The 20,449-nt window shown below is 47.0% G+C and overlaps 1 protein-coding gene across 4 annotated transcripts in view; it reads right to left on the minus strand.

Annotated features, from left to right (window-relative positions):
- CLMN (calmin) overlaps positions 1-20,449 on the minus strand; it is a 122,016-nt gene that overhangs the window by 12,850 nt on the left and 88,717 nt on the right. For 3 of the 4 annotated variants that reach the window (XM_027521748.1, XM_027521751.1, XM_027521750.1), the window contains exons 7-12: positions 19,009-19,202; positions 15,673-15,755; positions 8,907-10,541; positions 4,924-5,120; positions 847-907; positions 163-233 (exon numbers count right to left, since the gene is read on the minus strand). In XM_027521748.1, the coding sequence (XP_027377549.1) occupies positions 163-233; positions 847-907; positions 4,924-5,120; positions 8,907-10,541; positions 15,673-15,755; positions 19,009-19,202 (2,241 nt within the window). Of the gene's footprint in view, positions 1-162; positions 234-624; positions 773-846; positions 908-4,923; positions 5,121-8,906; positions 10,542-15,672; positions 15,756-19,008; positions 19,203-20,449 lie in introns of those variants that run through there. The other variant, XM_027521752.1, reaches the window with a different exon arrangement.

The following is a 20,449-nucleotide window of genomic DNA, read 5'->3' on the forward strand; positions in this document are numbered from 1 at the left end:
CTTTCTCTGGAACAGGTATTTTCTTGCATGTTTCTAGACTATTAATATTATTATCCAACAAAGCCCTAGTTGGAGAATAGCCACCCCCAGAAGGTAGACTGTGTGATTAAAGAAAAAAAAAAATCCCTTAAACCCTACTGAGCCTGGAGTCCAGCCACCCACCTGGTTAACATTCTGTTTCTTCTGTCATCCACATCCGCTGCGTTCCTCAACTGAACATAGCTAAAATGATCCTACAGTGAAATTTATAAACAAAACCCCCGCAACCCAATTAGTAAAGATGAAATCTCTGAAACAGAAAATAAGATGATTTTAAATATACAAAGTCGAGCATGCCATGCTTTTCTCAATCTTGCAAACGTCTAGTTCCACAATAAAACTAGTATGTAATGATCTACACAAATTATTCCCATGGGTGGACGGAAGAGGCCCCACCCCCCACAAACGGGGCAAGCTATGGATCCCCGGGCTTTTGGGGGCCAACACATGCAGAGCTAAGCGGTTGTGAAGACAAAGGGAACCCTCTGCTTAGGCTGCATCTCTGTCTTTGAAGGTGATCTTTCTGGATGTGTGTGCAGGGGTTGGGCGGGAGGTCTTGGATATGATTGTTATGACAAAGAGGCCTTTGGGCTTTAAAATCATCACTTTATTTACATCCCCTAATGCCCAAACTGGACATCTGATTGGACTGTGCTTAACGACAAGGTTTCAATTTGCTTGTCTTCTATCCAAAAGCATAGCTGTTGCACGTCAGTAATTTCAAAGCTCTGGGCTAGGGGGAAGGAAGGAGGGAAAGGAATTGATTAGCAGGGGCCGGATGCAAGAAGAAGAAATTCACATACTAACCGATTCCAAAGACCTATTAGTATGTCGTCGAATGTAAATGCTGGAGTCACTGTGACTCGTCCTGAAAAATAAACACATGTTTTGAATTGATGCCACCAAGAACTCCTCATTGCCCCCTTCCCGAGGCTGCCACATGTGGATTTAGGCAAGCTCTGACTTAAGACCTAGTGATGGAAATGAGACCCATTATCCAGTATGCGTGCTTAAAAACAGCAGGATGATATGAAAGAGACACACTGAGCCTTCATTGACAAGAAAAAAAAAAGTGAGAGATAATTTCAAATAGAAAGCAGACCACATATTCTTAAAAATCATAGGGTTTCAAAGCAGGAGGAAGATTTCTCTTTCCAAACATCCCCCAATCGTCGGACTCACCAGAGGTCGTCTGCAAGCTAAAGTCAGACCTGGACTGGGTCCTGGGACCCGGACTCCCTCTGCAGTGCTCCGTGCATGATGCTGAGGATTTCTGGGTCTGGACCACCTCGTTTCCTTTCATACAAGAGGTGGCGGGTTTTCTAGCTATATCTGTCAGGCTGATGTGGGAAGTATCTCTGATCTTCTAATGAAGCTGCTTCAGTACAGTTAGAACTGGACATGGAACAACAGACTGGTTCCAAATAGGGAAAGGAGTACGTCAATGCTATATATTGTCACCCTGCTTATTTAACTTATATGCAGAGTACATCATGAAAAACGCTGGGCTGGAGGAAGCACAAGCTGGAAACAAGACTGCCGGGAGAAATATCAATAACTTCAGATATGCAGATAACACCACTCTATGGTTCACTCCCAGCTGATTGACCATAGTCAATTAACCGTAGTTGATTAACCGTAGTCAAATAGTTACACCTCTGATCAGATTTCCTCATCTGTGAAATGGATCATCATTCCCACTCCATCTGCTTCTTGGAGCTGTCAGAGATACTAGCATTCCGTAGGTCAAAGTGGTCCTGTCTTGCTGCCCAACAGAAGAATGAGGTGTTGGATGTGGACTGGCCTGATATAGAGACCATCACATCAGTCTCCTCAAGGCAAACCTACTATATGGCATTGTGGGGTCCAGAGAAGAGTTTAGTCCCATTATTGTCAGCCTTGCTATTACCGCTTACGGCTGTCCCCTAAACATCACCAAGCTCTTCCCTTTCTGCGGATGGCACGTTTCCAGCTAACAGGTTTTGAGCACCTACTATGTCCCAGGTGCAGGGCTAGGCCTAGGGAAACTTCAGCTTCATCCTCAATTCAAAGTCTGGGTTAGTTTTTCCTGGCTGGTATCACAGCACAGAGATGAAACAAAATGCACCAACAGAAAAAAAAAAAAAAAAAACACACAAAGAACCCGCTCCTCCAGGAGCCCACATTGAACTGAGAGAGCATGCCCACTCCTTATCATTCCCTACCTCCTGCCCCCAACAAAGAACTTTTATTCCTTGAATGCCGAACGCAAGCCAGGTGCTGCGCTAAATGCTAGGACCATACTGGTCCTAGCTGGCTGGAGCTGGCTGACAATCTAGGGGGAGAGTAGATGATAAATACGTCCTTCCACATACTATTAAAGAAATGACTGCTTTGATCAATGCTGTGAAGAAAGAGAATAGAAGCTAAGAGAACATATAAAGGGGTATCAAAAATAGCCTGGAGGAATCCAAGAGGGCTTCCTGGAGGAAGTGGTAGTGGAGCTGAGACTCGAGAGCAAGATAGAAAACAGGCAGGGGACAGACGATCCTGAAAGGTGAAGGAGATAGGCTGGGGGCATTCCAGGACCTCAACTAAGGCCAGGGTGCTTGGTGCGATGAGGATGGGGAAGGGTGGACAGAGATGAGGCCATGAGGGGTCCTGCAGGCTCTGGGCAAGCGGCCTTTCCGCCTAGACCAACGGGGAGCCACGGGGGTGACTGACAGCCAGGAAAACACCCTGTATTGTCCCTGCGCAGAGAGATAGATGCCCAGGGCTCCGTTCCTTTCTTAAGCCTCAGCCAGGCAATGACCTCCGTCATCAGTGCTCTGGAGTCAGGCTCGGGGGGGTGGGGGGGGCAGTGAGATGCCCTGAGCACAGGATGGGCGTTGGGGTCCAAGTTCCTCCATGCGCATGAGCGCCCCTCCACGTTATCTGATGACATTAGGTATCTAGCTTCCACCTTGGCTAAAATGCTGCATCACAGTTACAGCTTTGCTTAAGTGAGATGGGATGGAGGAGCTGAGATCAGAGTAACACCTTTGCACGAAAAGGTCAGCCCAGCCTCATGCTCACAGACACTGAAATATCGGTTTACTTTTCTCTATCCCTCCCCAGTCCCATCTCCACGGGGTGGGTGTTGCTGGTCCTTCTGATGAAGAGGGACGAACCCAAGGTGCTTGCTTCCTCCCCACCCCCATGCTCCCGTTTCTCCTCCCACCCCCTCCCACTCCATGAATGCTTCCTGAGATGCCTACTATGTGCCAGTTGTTGCTCAGGCTGTTTGTCCCACCTGGAACATCTCTCTCCCTCTCCCAAATGCAAGTCCTGCTCATCCCTTGATGCTGAATTCAAATGATCTCTCAGCACCTAGGCTGCCCTGACCCTCTCTGAGGTCTCATCATAAATCCCTACTTGCCTCTTATACCCAAGGGGCCCACCCAGTCCCAGCAGGATAGATGGAGCACTCCCTGTCTCCTTCCAGCTGAGGGCTCCTGGAGGGCAGAGCTGTGGCCGGTGTCTTCCAGAGTCCCCAAGTCTAGCGGGCTCCATCACACATACATGACGGCTCAAAGGCTGCTAAGGCTGATCTGCTTAGGGAGAAGGGGGCAGTCTGGCATCTGACTAGTGGCCCCTCCCGAGTTGGGGTGGAGTAGATGACAGCCCTGGACCACCTGCCCGGGAGTGCTCATCTGCATTTAGAGCAGGGTCAGGTCCAGCCGCATAGACGTCTGCTGGCCAGTCACGGCCAAGGGCAGGGAGAAGGACTTACAGTCATAGGCTAAGTTGGCAGCTGCCTCCCATTGTGCCTTGTGTCTCCTCCCCTGGGCTCCCATCTGCTCTTTGTCCCCCAAAACCCAACATGGGAGCCAGGTGGAGGGGAAGTGGGAAGCAGGGCACTGGACAGCCCCACCCTCTGGTTCTCCCTCTATGGGCTTCAAGACCCCCTCCACTCCCGCAATGATTATCTCAATCATTTCCCTCTGTGGTCAGCATGGCTCACCCAGCACAGGCAACGTGGGGTCACAGAAGGAGTGAGGACTTCTGACAGGTCTGGGTCCAAGACCCCCAGCTCTGGCATCTCCTAAGCTGGGAGGTACCCCCCAAGCTTCCTAATGATGCACAGTCGTACCTGCCTGCCTATCAGGGTGCCCACGAGAATTGATGAACCAATGTAAGGGAAATGCCTGAATACACAAGGGCTGGTACAAGCTGATGGTAAATGTGATGATGAGTGAAGGTGGGGAGAGACCAGGGTCTTCTGACATTCAGCAGTTAAACATTTTCCCTGGGAATAATCCGGACCATCTAGTGGCCTCCGAGTGACAGAGCAGATGTGTGTTACAGGCTTCCTAGCAGTTTAAGTTCATTATCCTCCCTGCCTCCCCCTCCCCTCGGGTAAATCGACCATCCTTACTGCCTTGGACCCAAACTCGTGGGTGAAGCTGTCATATTAAATCTAGCTTCCATGCAACAGTGATAAATGGTTCCCTTCACGCATATTCAGCACATCCCTTCCGATTCTGTAAGATGCTCCTAAACGGCTAAGTTTGGTCTCTACCTACACTGACTGGTAGTTATCATGGACTAAGGGTGGCAGGGTCAAGTCTATTACCTCTCATCCCCACCCCTACCTACGGTTCAGCCATCTCTCTGCTTGCTGCCCATTTCCACCCAGAGCTGCTGGCGGTGAGGAGAGAAGGTGAGGTGCAGGTCCTCCTGGTTTTGAGGGGAGGTCCTTGGGGGAGCCCATGTGTGGAGAAGGAGCACTTTGTCTGAATCTGTTTCCCTTGCTGTCCAGCCCTGCCCCCACATCCCCATCCAATCAGAAACCGGAAGTGGGATGAGATTAGAGAGTAGCTCCCCAGGCAGGGGCTCTGGGGCGAGAAGATGTTAATAAAATACCTGGAAAGGACCTTGTGGTCACCGGTGTCTTCTTCCAGGTCATCTGAGGAGCGAACAGTTCCAGGTGCTACAAATATTGAGCTTTCTACGTGGTCCACATGTTTCCTTTTCTCCTTTTTTTTACTGCTGATCGATTCTTCCATTACCTTTTCCTCTAAGGGGCTGGCTAAGTTTTCCGAGTTTGGGGATTCCTGGGACTGAAGGACAAGACAACCGAATACAAGTCAGCATTTTATGCCGCGACGTGGAGTGCGTGACACCACCCAGCAGCAACCTGCTCCACCTTCACTCCAAGGCCCAGCTAAGGTGCCCCCTCCAATCCTGCCACTCCCGTGGGGTCCTTCCAGCACAGCCCAGGGTGGAGGAGAAACCCGCCAGAATGCCTGCTCCCTGTGCAGAGTGCCAAACGCTCCAGACTGATGGATCAAAACAGCATGGGTTTTCCAGTCAGTAAGACCTGGTTTCAAATCTTGGCTAAGTCAGTTCTCTGACCTTGAGTAACTGACTTGATCCCTTTGATCTTCAGTTTCTCTGTCTGTCAAATGGGTATAATAATTATCAGCCTCTGATAAAGTGCTTATACCACTGTGGTTCCTATAAATGATGTCCCCCACAGCGGGCAATGGTTAGACCCTTCACACAGCTATCATCCACTTAACAGAAGAATGGCTACTGGAGGCCATGGGAGCCAAGGGTTGTAAAGGTGGCCCCTGTGTTTGAGGAGATGAGTCTTCACTGTGCTTTTAGCCAAAGGTGGATGGCAGCGCAACCTCCGTTGCATTTACATAATAAGGAGGATTCTTTGACCGTCAACCCCACCAAGCTCTCTCACATGAAATTAAGAAGCGTGGGAATTGTTGGCGATACCTCTCAAGAATTCCGACATGGGCTGGAAAAACTTGCTCAACAGGTATTCTAATAAGAGGATCATCGTGGCCAGACCCCTGAGGCCCAGGAGAACAAAGCTCCCTGCAGATATTAAACCCGCTCTCAGCAAGCTGAAATGCCAGTTCCTCCATCATCAGTGAGCAAATGCTACCTTTCTGAAAGGTGAGATGAGGAGAGGACTGATTTTCTTAAAGACTAGAAGCCAGAACTTGGCATTTTCTAGTCCATTTAGAAGATAGTGTTTTTCTTTTCTTTTCAAAGGAAGGCCGGGTATGGGAGAAATTCTCCATCCATGTCATCTTCTTTGTCAGGAAACAAGACTCCCAGACCTCACCTGTCATCCTGGGCCTCACCGCTTCCCCTCCCCGGCCCTGCTCACTCACTGGGATCAAGGCCTGGCTACATACCCTTGGGAGCCAATTACAAGGTGTGTTTGGAAGGAGTGGGCACCTGCTGGTTGGACGGGTGAGCACCGGAGGAAGCAGCCCAGTGATGAGCGATGCGGGCGGATGCCCACCCCGGAACCCAGAAATGCAAGCTCGCCCCAAGCTCTCCTGCAGCTCAGCATAAAACAGATGCAAACCTAGATCTCCGGAAGCCCTTCCCAGTCCAGGGCTCTTCCAACCTTGTCCCAAACCATCTGTCCACATGCTGGCTACACACACAGGCGCAAAGCCTGCCTTTGGAAGCAGAAGACAGTGAAGTGCCTCATCTACGCGTCCGCACTCAGTCACCGGGGGAGGAGACTGAGGCGCTCATTAGTCATTTTCCAACCTTCTTTTTTTTTTTTTTTTTTTAATTTTCTTGGCCGTGCAGCAAGGCTGTGGGATCTTCGTTCCCCGACCAGGGACTGAACACACACCCCTTGCACTGGAAGCTCAGATTCTTAACCACTGGACCGCCAGGGATGTCCCCTCATTAGCCATTTTAAGTCACACAGAGGGGCAGAGAGGCAACTCAGGCCCTCTCCTCACCACCCACTTGGTCCCCTTTCTTTTGCCCGAAAAGAAATTTTCAGCCTCTAACGGTTCAGAGAATCATCCCAGTTGCTGTTGTCATCCCCAACCTGGGGACCCTGAGACCTACTGAGGGGCATTTCCTACCCCGCAGGATTTTTGGGGTCTCCCACAGGATAAGCCTGCTCTGACAGACAGCAGACGGCCGGGGAGGGGCAGGAAGGCAGGACTGGGCTCCTCTCCCTAAGGCAGAACAGTGGCAGGCAGGTCGCTGGCACCTATGAGCCACCCAGCCCTCTCCTCCAGCCAAAGCCAGAGAGTGGGTGCTCGGCCCCGAAGAACTGGTCAGGCCATGCTTGGCTTCTACGCCGTCAGGGCCAGAGAACACTGCTCCACCCCCCAGCGCTCAGGCAGGGGCTCCCCTCCACTGTCTGGAGTTGGCAAAGCCACAAATGACGCTATCGATTCTGGCCCGTCTAAACCCTAAATGTCTGGTTTTTAAAAATTAATTCATTCGTCGATTTGGCTGCTCTGGGCCTTAGCTGTGGAACGCGAGATCTTTGGTTGCACCGTACGAACTTTTAGCTGCGGCAAGTAGGATCTAGTTCCCTGACCAGGGATGGAAACTGGGCCCCTTGCACTGGGAGCTTGGAGTTCCAGCCACTGGACCACCAGGAGAGTCCCCTAAATGTCTTCTGTATGCCCGCGTGCTCAGTCACTTCAGTGGTGGTCAACTCTGTGCGACCCTATGGACTATAGCCCACCAGGCTCTTCTCTGTCCATGGGATTCTCCAGGCAAGAATACTGGGGTGAGTTGTGTGTTCTCCTCCAGGAGATCTTCCTGATCCAGAAATCGAACCCGGGTCTCCTGCATTGCAGGCAGGTTCTTTACCGCTGAGCCAACAGGGAAACCCCCTAAACGTGTTTTAAGGTTACTCAGATTCCCTTTCTGCAGCCTCCCCGGAGGGCAAGGCTTTCTTGTTCCTCCGAGCACCTCTGGGCCCTCACTGGATCCTGTCTTGACTCTCCATCAGCTCAGGGTTTAATTTACCTGTCCTCACAGGGCACCCCAAACTGCCATTCAGTGCACATTGACAGCAGCTTTGCAGGCCCTGTCAGGCTGGCCTCTGGAGCCCAGAGATGAATACACAAATGCTCCCTCTTTACTGGCAGAGAAAATTACAACCCATGAGACTCAAAAAGAGTCCAACATGACTGAGCAACTAAGCATGCAAACACACAAACACACAAACAGGTGGTAGGCAAAGGCCTCCAGATAGGGGAGCAACTCCAGCAAAGCCTGGAGGCAAAGGAGCATCTGGGAGGCGGGGAAGAGGCAGCTGTGTCTGGAGGGGCAGGCGGGGAAGGGGACCCTACACCCTCTCACCGCTCACTCTGGGGGCCCCTTTAGAGCTGCTTGGCCAGGTGAAGGCAGACTCAAGGTGGCAGACAGCGTGTGCCTGGCTGCTCCAGCTCAGACGTGCGTGTCCTTCCCTGGCCTTGTTTATACAACCCAATTCTAACAGCAGGAGCCAAACTATCATGCCAAACAGATAACAGGCCTTGAAATATCAAGGCTGGGGTCCAGTGTGAGGTCTGGCTTGGTTTTCCCAGCTGCTGGAGGAGAACGGGCTGCAGTTGACTCAGTGCAGAAGAGGCGGAGCTGTGATCACTAATGAAAATGATTTCTGATATCACTACGCTGGGACTCCCCCACTGCCACCAAGCATGACCTCAGTTTATCTCCCAGGCAGCCTGTGGGCAGGGCCAGGACTACGGGGAGGCCAGCAAGGTGTCCAGAGTGCCAAACTGGACCAGTGTCCCTCTCAGATACTCACCTAGCCCTATGCCTGAGCCTGGAGTGAATTTCTCCCTAAATTCTAGACCTGGGATGCCTGTGCGGGAAGCTGCATTTCTCTGTTTTATGGAGGAAGAAGGGGAGTTTAGGAGAAGGAAATAGCAACCCACTCCAGTATTCTTGCCTGGAGAATCCCATGGACAAAGGAACCTGGCAGGCTATAGTCCATAGCGTCACACTGGGTCGGACCCAACTGAAGCGACTTAGCACGCACGCACAGGGATATTTGGGAAGAAGCACAGAATTCCCCACGCAGGGTTTCCAACTCCATAGTCACATACCTGATGGCCCTGCACGGGGACGCTGTCTTTGGCCTCCCTTTGCTGGTGGTCCTCAGGCGAGGGTTGGGGAGAGGGTTCCGAGGCGGGACTGGCATCCTCCGCGATGCTGGCCTGGGGGAGGTCCTCGCCCAGCCCGGAGAAGCTGAAGCTGCTCTGGGAGGCCTCGGCCTCCTCGGGCTCGTCCTCCCTGGCCCCCAGGTCCAGCAGATAAGCCTCCGGTTCTTCCAGGTCCATCTCTTCGTTTTTCAAATCCTCCGAGCCTTCCGCGTAAGCCTCCAAAACCGCCGCCAGGGGCACCTCGTAATGCGGGTAGTAGAAAAGGTCATGGGGGATGACGGAAATCTTGGAGAGCGGGGGAGACGGCTTAAAGTCCAGGCCCTCCTCGCTGGGGCTGCGGAGGGTCTCCAAGCTGACGCTGCTGCTTGGCGGGTTGGAAGGCAATTCTCCCCCGAGCCCGCGGAGGCACTCGGCTTCCCCTTCCTCCTCGCCCCGACGGCGGCGTCGGAAGGACTTGCGCTTGGCCTTCTCATACACCTCTGGCTTTTTATCCACCAGGGCCTCCTCGGGGGCCAAAGAATAGCCTTGGTCTTGGTCTCCAGGGTCCTTGTGAGGGTCAGGTTGGTCGAGCTTCACTGGAGCCTTATCCGAATCTGTCTTCTTGTGGGCGGATTTCCCTCTCCGTTTGCCCAACCTCTCCGGGTGATCCTCCGACAGCTCCTCCTCTGCAGGTTTTTTCTCATGAGGCGAAGGAACCTCGTTGAAAGCCTGGCTGGTGGAGGCAAAATCGATGAGGTCGCTGTTAAACTTTGAGGCTTTTAATGGTATGGCTTCAAAATAGTCTTCTTTATCCATCGCTTCTACCGTCAGCAGCTTCACCTTGATCTCCACGGCACTGGCCATAACGGTGTTCTGTCCCGGGGGTGAGGGGAGATGGCCTTCGTCCCCAGGGCTGGATGCCCTCTCCGAAGCCCCATTCCAGGGGGGAGAGGTCCAGGAAGTCGGAGGATGACTAATCTCACCATCCACCGAGGACATGTCGCCAGGGACCTCGTTGGAGGCTACTTCCAGGATCTCCGGCGCCTCCCGTTTCGGTGTTTGTTCAGCAGCATCAGCCGCCAAGACCCGTTCATCCTGCTTGGACGACTCCTTGCTCTCTCCGGGGCTCCCTTCAAAGTGCAGGTCTGCACTGTAGAAAGGGTCCTGACTGCAGGAGGCATCCTTGTAGGTGTCAGCCTCAAAGTGCACCGTCTTCTTGATTGGCAGAGAGTTGGACCTCCGGCTGTCCTTTCTGGATGATAGGATGGAAGATTCTGGAGCCGGTTCACTGGTGCTGTTGAGCTTCCCGGGGATCCCTTGGAGAACCTGCTCGATGATCTGGTTCATGAACTCGGAGGAGCTGTCCACCAGCTCCTGGCTGGAAACGCCACCCAGCCAGGGCTCCTTAGCGTCCTCAGGCTTGTCACAGACGAAGACTTTGGAGGGAGGCGGGTGGCTGGCCTCATGGTTGATGGTGTAGGCTCGCTCCCCGTCCTCGGTCAGAAGGAAGACGGCGCTCTCTTGTTCCGAAGGGGTTTCTTTGATGCGAACGAAGGTGGATTCTATAGGGGCTTCTTTGTCAGAATCCACAAAATCCTCCTACCAAGAAACACAGGGCACCATGAAATTATCAGTGTCTAGGTGCCACGTAGAGTCCCCTCTCAAAACACAAAAACAAACCAGCAAGAGCACTTCAGAATGAATGGAAGTATAGATGGGCAAATGACTGTTGTTCCTGCTGAAATGTGAAAACGTCAGATAAGTTAAAGAGAAGGTCATTTTCGAAGCTATGACTGCAAAGACATCTCAATGAACTGAACTCTGGAGAAGGATGGGCCCTTTCTAAGCGAGGAGATTATCGGCAACCTCATACCTGTGGGCCACTGCCTAGTCTGGGTACGGATGAGAAGTGAACCCACCTGAGATAAGGAAAGAGCAGCTAAATCTTTACTGATTGTCGGGCTGGTGTGAGACATTGAATCCAGAAGGGCCTCAAACACGAAAAACCACTTCTGTTCATATACTAGTTTTCCCACACAGGGACTCCTGTTAAGCACGGTGCGGCTGAACTATTTACAGAAGCCAAGACACAGAAGCAACCTAAGTGTCCATAGACAGATGAATGGATAAAGAAGATGTGGTACATCTATACAATGGAATACTACTCAGCCATATAAACAAATGACATAATGCTATTTGCAGCAACAGGAATGGACCTAGACATTATCATATTAAGCAAAGGCAGAGAAAGGCAAATACCATGTGATACCACTTATATGTGTAATCTCAAATGTTACATAAACGGACTTATTTACAAATCAGAAACAGACCCACGGCCACAGAAAACAAACTCATGGTTTCCAAAGAGGGAAGTGGGGGAGGGATAAATTAGGAATTTAGCACTAGCAGATACAAACTACTATATATAAAATAGATAAAACAGATAAGCAACAGGATCTACTTTATAGCACTTAATATAGGGAACTATAGTATCTTGTAATAAACCATAATGGCAAAGAATTTAAAGAATATGTATGTACAGAGATCCATATACATATATAACTGAATCACTTTGCCGTATAAGAGAAACTAACACAACATTGTAAAGCAATTATATTTCAATTTAAAAAAAAGATGCAGCTGAGAGCAGGGCTGAAAGTAGAGAGCAATCTTGGTGGTTCTGCAGTGCTTGGCTCCCAATGTACTGGTGGGGAGAGTGGATTGGTCTCATTCTAAAACTAGTTGAAATCAGAGAGCTGAAATTAAATAAAACTGCAACAGAGTCCTTATCAAGTTCCGAGAAGGTCAAAATGGTCAGCTCCTGGTCATAAGTCCTTGTTTGGGAAAGGGTTACATTCTCTGGGGGTGGGGGAAATATCATGTACCTCATCACATATCAGATATGGCATAAAATTAAAGTTACCTAGCACCCTGATTTTTTTTCTTAATATAACCAGGGTTTCACTCTCTGTCCTTTTCAACTGAAGTAGGACATTTCATTCATACATTTCAGTATAGTCATTCATTTCCAGCTGTACATAGGATGAGGACAGGTCTGATCCATGAACATGTCTTAAATGAGTGGGTTTCTGTATTTTAGGATTATAAACATTTTTCATTATTGGAAAGTGTAATGAGGACCTTCTGCAGAATCATTTAGAACCCAAACCACCAGACACAATTTTTATAGTGTCTGTATATTTGTGATGCAAGGTCTTGTAAAGGTTTTTACTGAAAACTACCATTAACCAGTCTCTCTTACTGACAATAAATTATTAATAAAATTTAAAAAAAGATACAAAGAAGCAAACAAAGAGATCCATAATCGAGAGAAACATTAGTCATTAGAAGCAGACCCAAAGATAACCCAGGGTTAGAATTAGCATAAAGACCATAAAACAACCGTTTAACCTACACCTCAAGAAACACAAAGGTCATTCTTCAGGCTAAAAAGAAACAATCACAGATGAAACCCTGGATCTGGAATAGGGGAATGAGAAGTACTTAAAACGGTAAATGTATAACTGATATAAAAGATGATCTTAAAAGTTTTCTTAAAAAGTCTCCTGCTTACAGCAAAAATAATAACAAACCATGGCAAATTAAAGTATACAGAAGCAAAGCAAATGACAATAATAGCAAAAGGAAGGGAGAAGAAAAGTGAGTGGAATCAAATAGCTGCATATTCAAAAATATATAAAATACGTACCTATTTAAAATTGTACAATGAGGGACTTCTCTGGGGATCCAGAGGTTAAGAATCTGCCTTGCAATGCAGGGGATGTGAGTTCAATCCCTGGTCAGGCAACTAAGATCCCACAGGCTGAGGGGCAACTAAGCATGCAAGCCACAACTACTGAGCCCGTGTGCTCTGGAGCCCATGTGCCACAACTAGAGAGCCCGTGTGCCACAACTACTGAGCCTACACATCACCATTAGAGTCCGTGCACCACAAAGTATCCCCCGTGATGCAGGGAAGATCCTGAGGCAGCCAAATTAAAAAATAAAAGTTACCTAATAGTAGTCCAAGGTAGATTGAGGTATGTTCAAGATGAGTATTATAATCCCTAGGGAGAACTACTAAAGAGATAAACAGATGTGGCTAAAAAGCCAACAGAGGAGATAAAATGGAAACCAAAAAACAATTGAACAATCCAAAGAAAATGAGAAAGGAAGAATAAAGCAGCATAAAACAGACAGGACCAGTGGAGAACAACAATAAGATGGCAGATTACATCTATGTAAATGGGCAAAAAATACACTAATAAAGTGACACGCTAATAATTCTTGTCAAAATGGATAAAAAACAAGACCCAACACTAAGGTATTTTTACAAGAAACATTCTTTAAATATAAGCACACCTACACTGAAAGGAGAAAGATATTAACAGAAAATGATAAATCATACAAATACTAACTTATGATAGCTCCTATATTCCTATCAAATTTACTCCATGATGAAACAAAACAAAAATAAAATGATGACCTCAAAGAGAAACAACAATCCTTAATGTATATGCATTTATGGCATAGCTTCCACACACACAAAGCAAAATCTGACAGAACTAAGAACAATAAAGTCACAATCATAAGTCAGAGGTTTTTAACTTTTCTCCCTCACACTCATTGATAGGAAAAGAAAAGAAAAAAAGGGCACTTCTCTAGAGTATTAGAACAGCATATTAACCAACTCAGCCTAATTGACTACTGACGCTTTCACTGTACAGGACACGTTTTTTCAAATGCATATGGTACATTTACCCAAGTAAACCATATGTCAGGGCATAACGCCAGGCACAGTGTCTGGCACACGACCAGGGCTTAATGAATATTTATTAAAGTGTACTACAGTCAGCTGAATTACTAAACTTAAAAAAACAACAGTTCGACAGGAGTCTGGATCAGCTGGGATGCCTCATCTGTATCCCCTAGGGATGCAAACAGACCGTTCTTAGGGGATGCCCTGTGCTGTGTGGGTCAGGGGGACTTTCCCCATGTGTTCTATCTTGCTTGACCCCTCCTTCCCCAGCCCCAGTCTCTGACCCCAGCACTGGGGAGATTCAAGTGTCAGATTTGCTGAATCCAAGCTATGACCTTGACTCACACACACATCATAAATTTTAGTTGATTTCAAACTCTGCCTAGGTTGAAGAGCTCAGGACTAATAAAAGCCCCGGTCCCTAGTATTTCCAAATTTCATAATGAAGATTAAATTAAAGAATGACATTAATATCACCATTTTTTGAGCATCAACTGTGGGGAGATTCAAGTGTCAGATTTGCTGAATCCAAGCTATGACCTTGACTCACACACACATCATAAATTTTAGTTGATTTCAAACTCTGCCTAGGTTGAAGAGCTCAGGACTAATAAAAGCCCCGGTCCCTAGTATTTCCAAATTTCATAATGAAGATTAAATTAAAGAATGACATTAATATCACCATTTTTTGAGCATCAACTGTTGTGCCAACAGGACTTTACATATCTATTTACTCTTCACATAACCCTGAAAATGTGGGTCATATTTCCATTTTACAGATGGCATCTCATACAGACAGGTATCAGAGAGATTAACTAAACAGCTCAAGGCCACAAAGCTTCAAGTGGCAGAGCTGACATTCCAGCCCATGGAATGCCTGCTTCTAAAGCACCCTGGAAAGTGATCTGTGGCCCAGAAACAGACGGGAAACACACACGTAGGGAGCCTGGAGAGGATCCAGCCTGGCTCTTCTGAGTTGTGCACAATGGGGTCTCAGTTTTAGCCATATGTTGTAAGGAATCTAAATGCCTGAGCTTTGGAACCACAGAGAACTGAGATCAAACCCCAGCTCTGCACTTGGCAGCTGGGCAACCCTGGAGAGGTCTTTAAGCCTCTTTGAGCATCCGTTTTCTCTTCTACAAAATGAAAATCATGATACAGAGTCAAGTGGGACTGCAGGGGTGGCAGTCAGCCCAGAGACACACAGGATGCTGACCTGACAAGCCTCCGGCTAAAAGCGCAGCCTGTCCCTCCTGTGAGTATTAGTTCTGTACGATTTTTTTTTTTTTTTTTTTTTTGGCGGGGCGGAGGGGAGTCTAGTATTTCTAACTACTTGAAACAATAATGTGTTTGTTGACTTGCCACCTGTTTTGTCTATTAGAGCAAAGCTACACAAGGTCAGGGACCTCATCCATCTCAGTGACCGTTAAGCTTCCCTGAGCCAGCCATGGGTGTTCCAATAAAGTAATTTTCCAATAAAGTCAATAAAGGACTGTTGTTACTGTTGTGATAATTATTACTATAATCCTAGGCTTGTGGATGGGTTGGCTGGAGGTTCAACAGAGTCTTGACAACTTCTAAAAGGTCTGATTTTGCTCCAAATAATCAGTCACCAAGTATGCTCAGATTCTAAAAATTAAAAACATGTGCTTGGTCATTGTCTTTAAAATTTTTCACACTCTGATAAAATCTGGTAGACTGCTAAAATGTCCCATCTGACATCTAGAAAATCAAGTCGCTGATTCATATAACAAGCGGGCATCTTAAAAGTTTGGGATGGGGAGAGGTTTGTGAGAGGTGTGCCTGACTTTCCATTCTGCTTTTTACCGGTGCGTACGTTAGCTATGATTTTGAAATGAAAATGTGGCAAGGCACATGAGATCGAGATTCAGTTATTACAGTAGCTAGAACTCATCATCTCATGATGGAAATGTACAGTTTCTGAATTATAGGTAAGGAAAACAGACATACGGCTTCCAACTCCGGGAAATGTTCTAGAAACTGAGCCACGTAAGTCACGATGGACTGCTCATCTGGTGTGTCAACCATGATGTCTGTTAAGAGAAACAGAGGAGTTAGAAGGACATGTAAAACACAGGTTGTATTTTATTTATTTTTACATTTTTTTAATTTTTAAATTTTTTCCAGCTTTATCGAGGTATAATTGACAAATGAAAATTGTATATATTTAAGGCGTACAATATGATAGTCTGACATACACAGACATTGTGAAATGATTCTCACAATTAAGTTAATTTACACATCTATCATCTCACACAGTTACTTTATTCTGATGTGCTAAGAAAACTTAAGATCTACTCTTTTAGCAAATTTCTGGTAGACAATAAGTGTTATTAACTATAGTTACTATATTGTATGTTAGACTTCTCCAGAACTTACGAGAGTTTGTACATTTCTCTACTTTTTCCACTGCCAACCCCCAGCTCCTGGTAACCATCATCATACTCTCTAGTTCTATGAGTTGGACTTTTTTAGGTTCCACATATAAGTGAGATCATGTAGTATTTTTCTGTGATTGGCCTATTTCAGCGTAATGTCCTCCAGGTTCATTCGTGTTGTTGCAAATGACAGAATTTCCTTCTTTCCGTGGCTGAATGATATCTCATTGTATATACATGGCATTTTCCTTATCTATTCATCCACTAATGGACACTTAGGCTGTTACTATGCTTTAGCTACTGTGAATAATGCTGCGATGAACACTAGTGTGCAGATATTTCTTCAAGACTGCAATTTCCTTTCCTTTGGTTTTATTTTGTTTGTTTTGGGGGTTTTCTGGGGTCTTTTTCACTGCACTGTGCAGCTTATGGGATTTTAGTTCCCTGACCAGGGATTGAACTCTGGTCCACAGCAGGGAAAGCACCAAGTCTTAACCATTGGACCACCAGGGAATTCACAAGCTTGTTTCCTTTAAATTTAATTTCCTTTGACTATATGTTCAGTAGAAGGTTTGCCAATAGTTTGGCCACCTGATGCAAACAGCCTACTCACTGGAAAAGGCCCTGATGCTGGGGAAGATTAAGGGGAGGAGGAGAAGGGGGTGACAGAGGAAGAGATGGTTGGATAGTCATGTTCATGACTCAATGGATATGAACTTGGGCAAACTCTGGGAGACACCAAGGGACAGGGAAGCCTGGCGTGCTGCAGTCAATGGGGTTGCAAAGAGTCAGACATGACTGAGTGACTGAACAACAACAGAGAGTTTGCTGGATCACACATATTGTCTTTTTTTATTTTTTGAGGGCTCTCCATGAAGTTTTCCATAAGAGCTGAACCAGTTCACATTCCCACAACAAGAACAGAGTTTTCACATGGGATCTTGGGATGCTTGACGCTGAAGGATCCCACAGACCAGGGAGGTTTTTTCTCTTTATTTCACATGTCAGGAAATTTAAGCCCTTTAAGTGAAGGGGGATGATTTGAGTAGTAAAGCCTCACACTTGGCTAATGAGCAGAGAAGCTGGGATGGAGAATCCTAGACTCCCTGCACCCAAGATTCTGTTATTCCCGGCTGGCCAAGTCCCTCCCTGTGAGTGGCCAGTTCACGGCCCATCCCATCAGTGAGTCTGTTGAGCTGAGACCCTTACACACTGCCAGAGAGAATCCTAAATAAGCCTGACCCACGTGGAATATGATTTGATAGAGATAACCAAGTGCCTTAAAAAGGCGTGTACTTTCTAGCTGCATCATTCCACAGATGGGACGTGGTCCCAGAGGAAATAATCTGAGATGCACACTGAACTTTATCTAATAAGATGTTCATTGCAGCATTATATACAAGACTACGGAGAAGGCAATGGCATCCCACTCCAGTACTCTTGCCTGGAAAATCCCATGGACGGAGGAGCCTGGTAGGCTGTAGTCCATGGGGTCGCTAAGAGCTGGACACAACTGAGCGACTTCACTTTCATTTTTCACTTTCATGCATTGGAGGAGGAAATGGCAACCCACTCCAGTGCTCTTGCCTGGAGAATCCCAGGGATGCCGGGGGCCTGGTGGGCTGCCGTCTATGGTGTCGCACAGAGTCAGACACGACTGAAGCAACTTAGCAGCATACAAGACCATTCCAAAACAACCTGAACATCTACCAGTGGTAAAGAGTTAAGTACACTTTGGTATGCCCACTAGATGGACCATTATGCAGCCAGTAAAAACATAATGAAGACATCCTAGCAGCATGAAAAATATTTACATCACAATTATAATGTTTAGGTTAAAAAAAGGAAGATACACGTTATGTGGTATCCTGGATGGGAGGGGAGTTTGGGGAAGAATGGATACATGTATATGTATGGCTGAGTCCCTTTGCTGTGTGCAGCTGAAACTATCACAGTATTATTTGTTAATTATTTGCTGCTGCTGCTGCTGCTAAGTCGCTTCAGTCATGTCCGACCCTGTGCCACCCCATGGATGGCAGCCCACCAGGCTCCCCCGTCCCTGGGATTCTCCTGGCAAGAACACTGGAGTGGGTTGCCATTTCCTTCTCCAATGCATGAAAGTGGAAAGTGAAAGTGATCTGCGTAGCTACCAACCAAGTTCACAGCCTGCAGCTCCCTGTGCTTCTTTCCATTGCTACCCATTTTGCTGTTTAAGTGTCAAGACGTCTCATATCATTTTGATTTTTTTATGTTCCACCGCTACTACTTTCTTTTGTATTAAACAAGCATTTCTACTTTAAAAAAAAAAAAGTTTTTTTTAAAAAAAACCTTTATTTTGTACTGGTTAATTATTTGCTAACCAGTACAAAATAAAGGTTTTTTTTAAAAAAAACTTTTTTTTTTTAAGTAGAAATGCTTGTTTAATACAAAAGAAAGTAGTAGAGGTGGGACATAAAAAAATCAAAATGATATGAGACGTCTTGACAATTAAACAGCAAAATGGGTAGCAATGGAAAGAAGCACAGGGAGCTGCAGGCTGTGAACTTGGTTGGTAGCTACGCAGACGTTCACATGTGATTATCACAGAATCACAAAAATGCATGTTTGTTTCATGCATTTTTCTACATGAGTGTTATATTTCAAAATAAAAAAAGTTCTAAAAGCCTTAAAAAAAAAAAAAACAAAAAAGGAAGGGACAAAGTCATACATACACCGAATGATCCCTATTATGTTAAAAAATTGTATTGAGATATAAGGAAAAACAGTGGGGAAATGATGTCAGTGGCAGGAATATAGGAGATATAAAAATGACTTCGTTAGATGTTTCTGTATTCTCCAGAATTTCCATGTGGACAGAAGGTGTTACAGGTTAAAAATGAGTTATGAGGAAAGAGAGGACCACGGCTACCTTCTGGCTCCAGGAGCCTGGGGATGTGAAGGGCATCGTGAGCGATGCTGAAAGCCTTCTCCAGATTCTCCCGCATGGAGTCTTCCAGCGCCTGCTTCATGTCCACCAGGCTGGGGTCGATGGCCTTGATCACAGCCAGGAAAGCCAGCCCGCTCCGCCAGCTGCCTGCAAAGTCCTGCACCGCCACGCCATACCTGAAGGGAAAGCAGCAGCCACAGGGCAGGTGGGTAATCAGACTCAGGGATGCCTCGCTGGCCTCCGAGTGGGGCTGGGAGCTGCTGACCTGGTGAGGACTCGATGCCCCGGGCCCTGAGTATCAGGACAGCTGCACTGCCCCATCCGTGTTTCCATTTCCGGACAAACCGAACAGGAAGGTTATGTCGCACAAGGAGACATAACAGGAACTTGAGTTCCCCTCCCAGATACATAAATCCTTCATTTAACACGATTCCTTTTATCAGTGATCTTTGAAGTGTAGCAAACACGGGTGTGTTGTGTCATAAAATAGAGCCAAAAAGTTCATGTTCACACCCCGGCTGCCCCTCTGTGCTTCCAGCGCTGTGGCCTTGGGCAGATCACATACCTTTTTAGACTCAAACGTATAAAACAGAGCTGTCATGGGGCAGGATTAGGTTGAACCCGCCCCCAGAGTGGCCGTACCACGTGGACCATGTGTGATGTAGGTGGCCCACAGAAGCCACTCAGTAAGTGCTAGCTAATGTCACGATTAGTAGAAATAAAATTACAACTTTAAAAATGACAAGGAGAGGTCATCCTGTATTCATTTCCTTTAGACTCCATCCCTCGAGAGCCCCTCTTCCTGCTGCCAATTTCCCTACTGGGGTCACTGAACGCTCTTAAAAAAAACACAAATATCTTTTTATTTAGATATTTATGGAGAGTCATAAGAAGTTGCAAAAGCAGTACAAAGAGCCCTTGGTACACATCATCTGCTTCCCTCAACACAGGGTCTTATGTTAGAGGCGAGGGTCATCAGAACCAGACACGGATGTGGATCCAGGGCTACGAGTCACAGATGAGCCAGGGCTATAAGCCATGTACCAGTGTTTCATCGGTTCACTGTCACAGGTGTGGCAGAAGCGCCAGGACGCTTTGTCTCAAGCACCCATTCCTGTGACCACTGCCACAGCGGTCATACAGACTGTCTCCCCTGAAATACGCTTCCTCTCCATTACAGTCACCCTAACTCCTGGCAATGAGCTCACTTTTGATTTATTTTAAAACAACATTTAATGGTTGTTCACATTAATCAACTCTATCATGTTCAACCCCTTAATCAAAACCCCCAAGATCTAACCTCCCTCCCATCTTTTATTTTTCCTGCCGCCTTTTATTTCCATATACGGGGAAGATGGGATCTGGTGCTAAGTGCTTATGAAGTGCTGGTACTCTGCTTTCACAGAGTTTATTTCATTTAACC

This window comes from Bos indicus x Bos taurus, chromosome 21 (genome assembly GCF_003369695.1).
Source record: "Bos indicus x Bos taurus breed Angus x Brahman F1 hybrid chromosome 21, Bos_hybrid_MaternalHap_v2.0, whole genome shotgun sequence".
Lineage (NCBI taxonomy): Eukaryota > Metazoa > Chordata > Mammalia > Artiodactyla > Bovidae > Bos > Bos indicus x Bos taurus.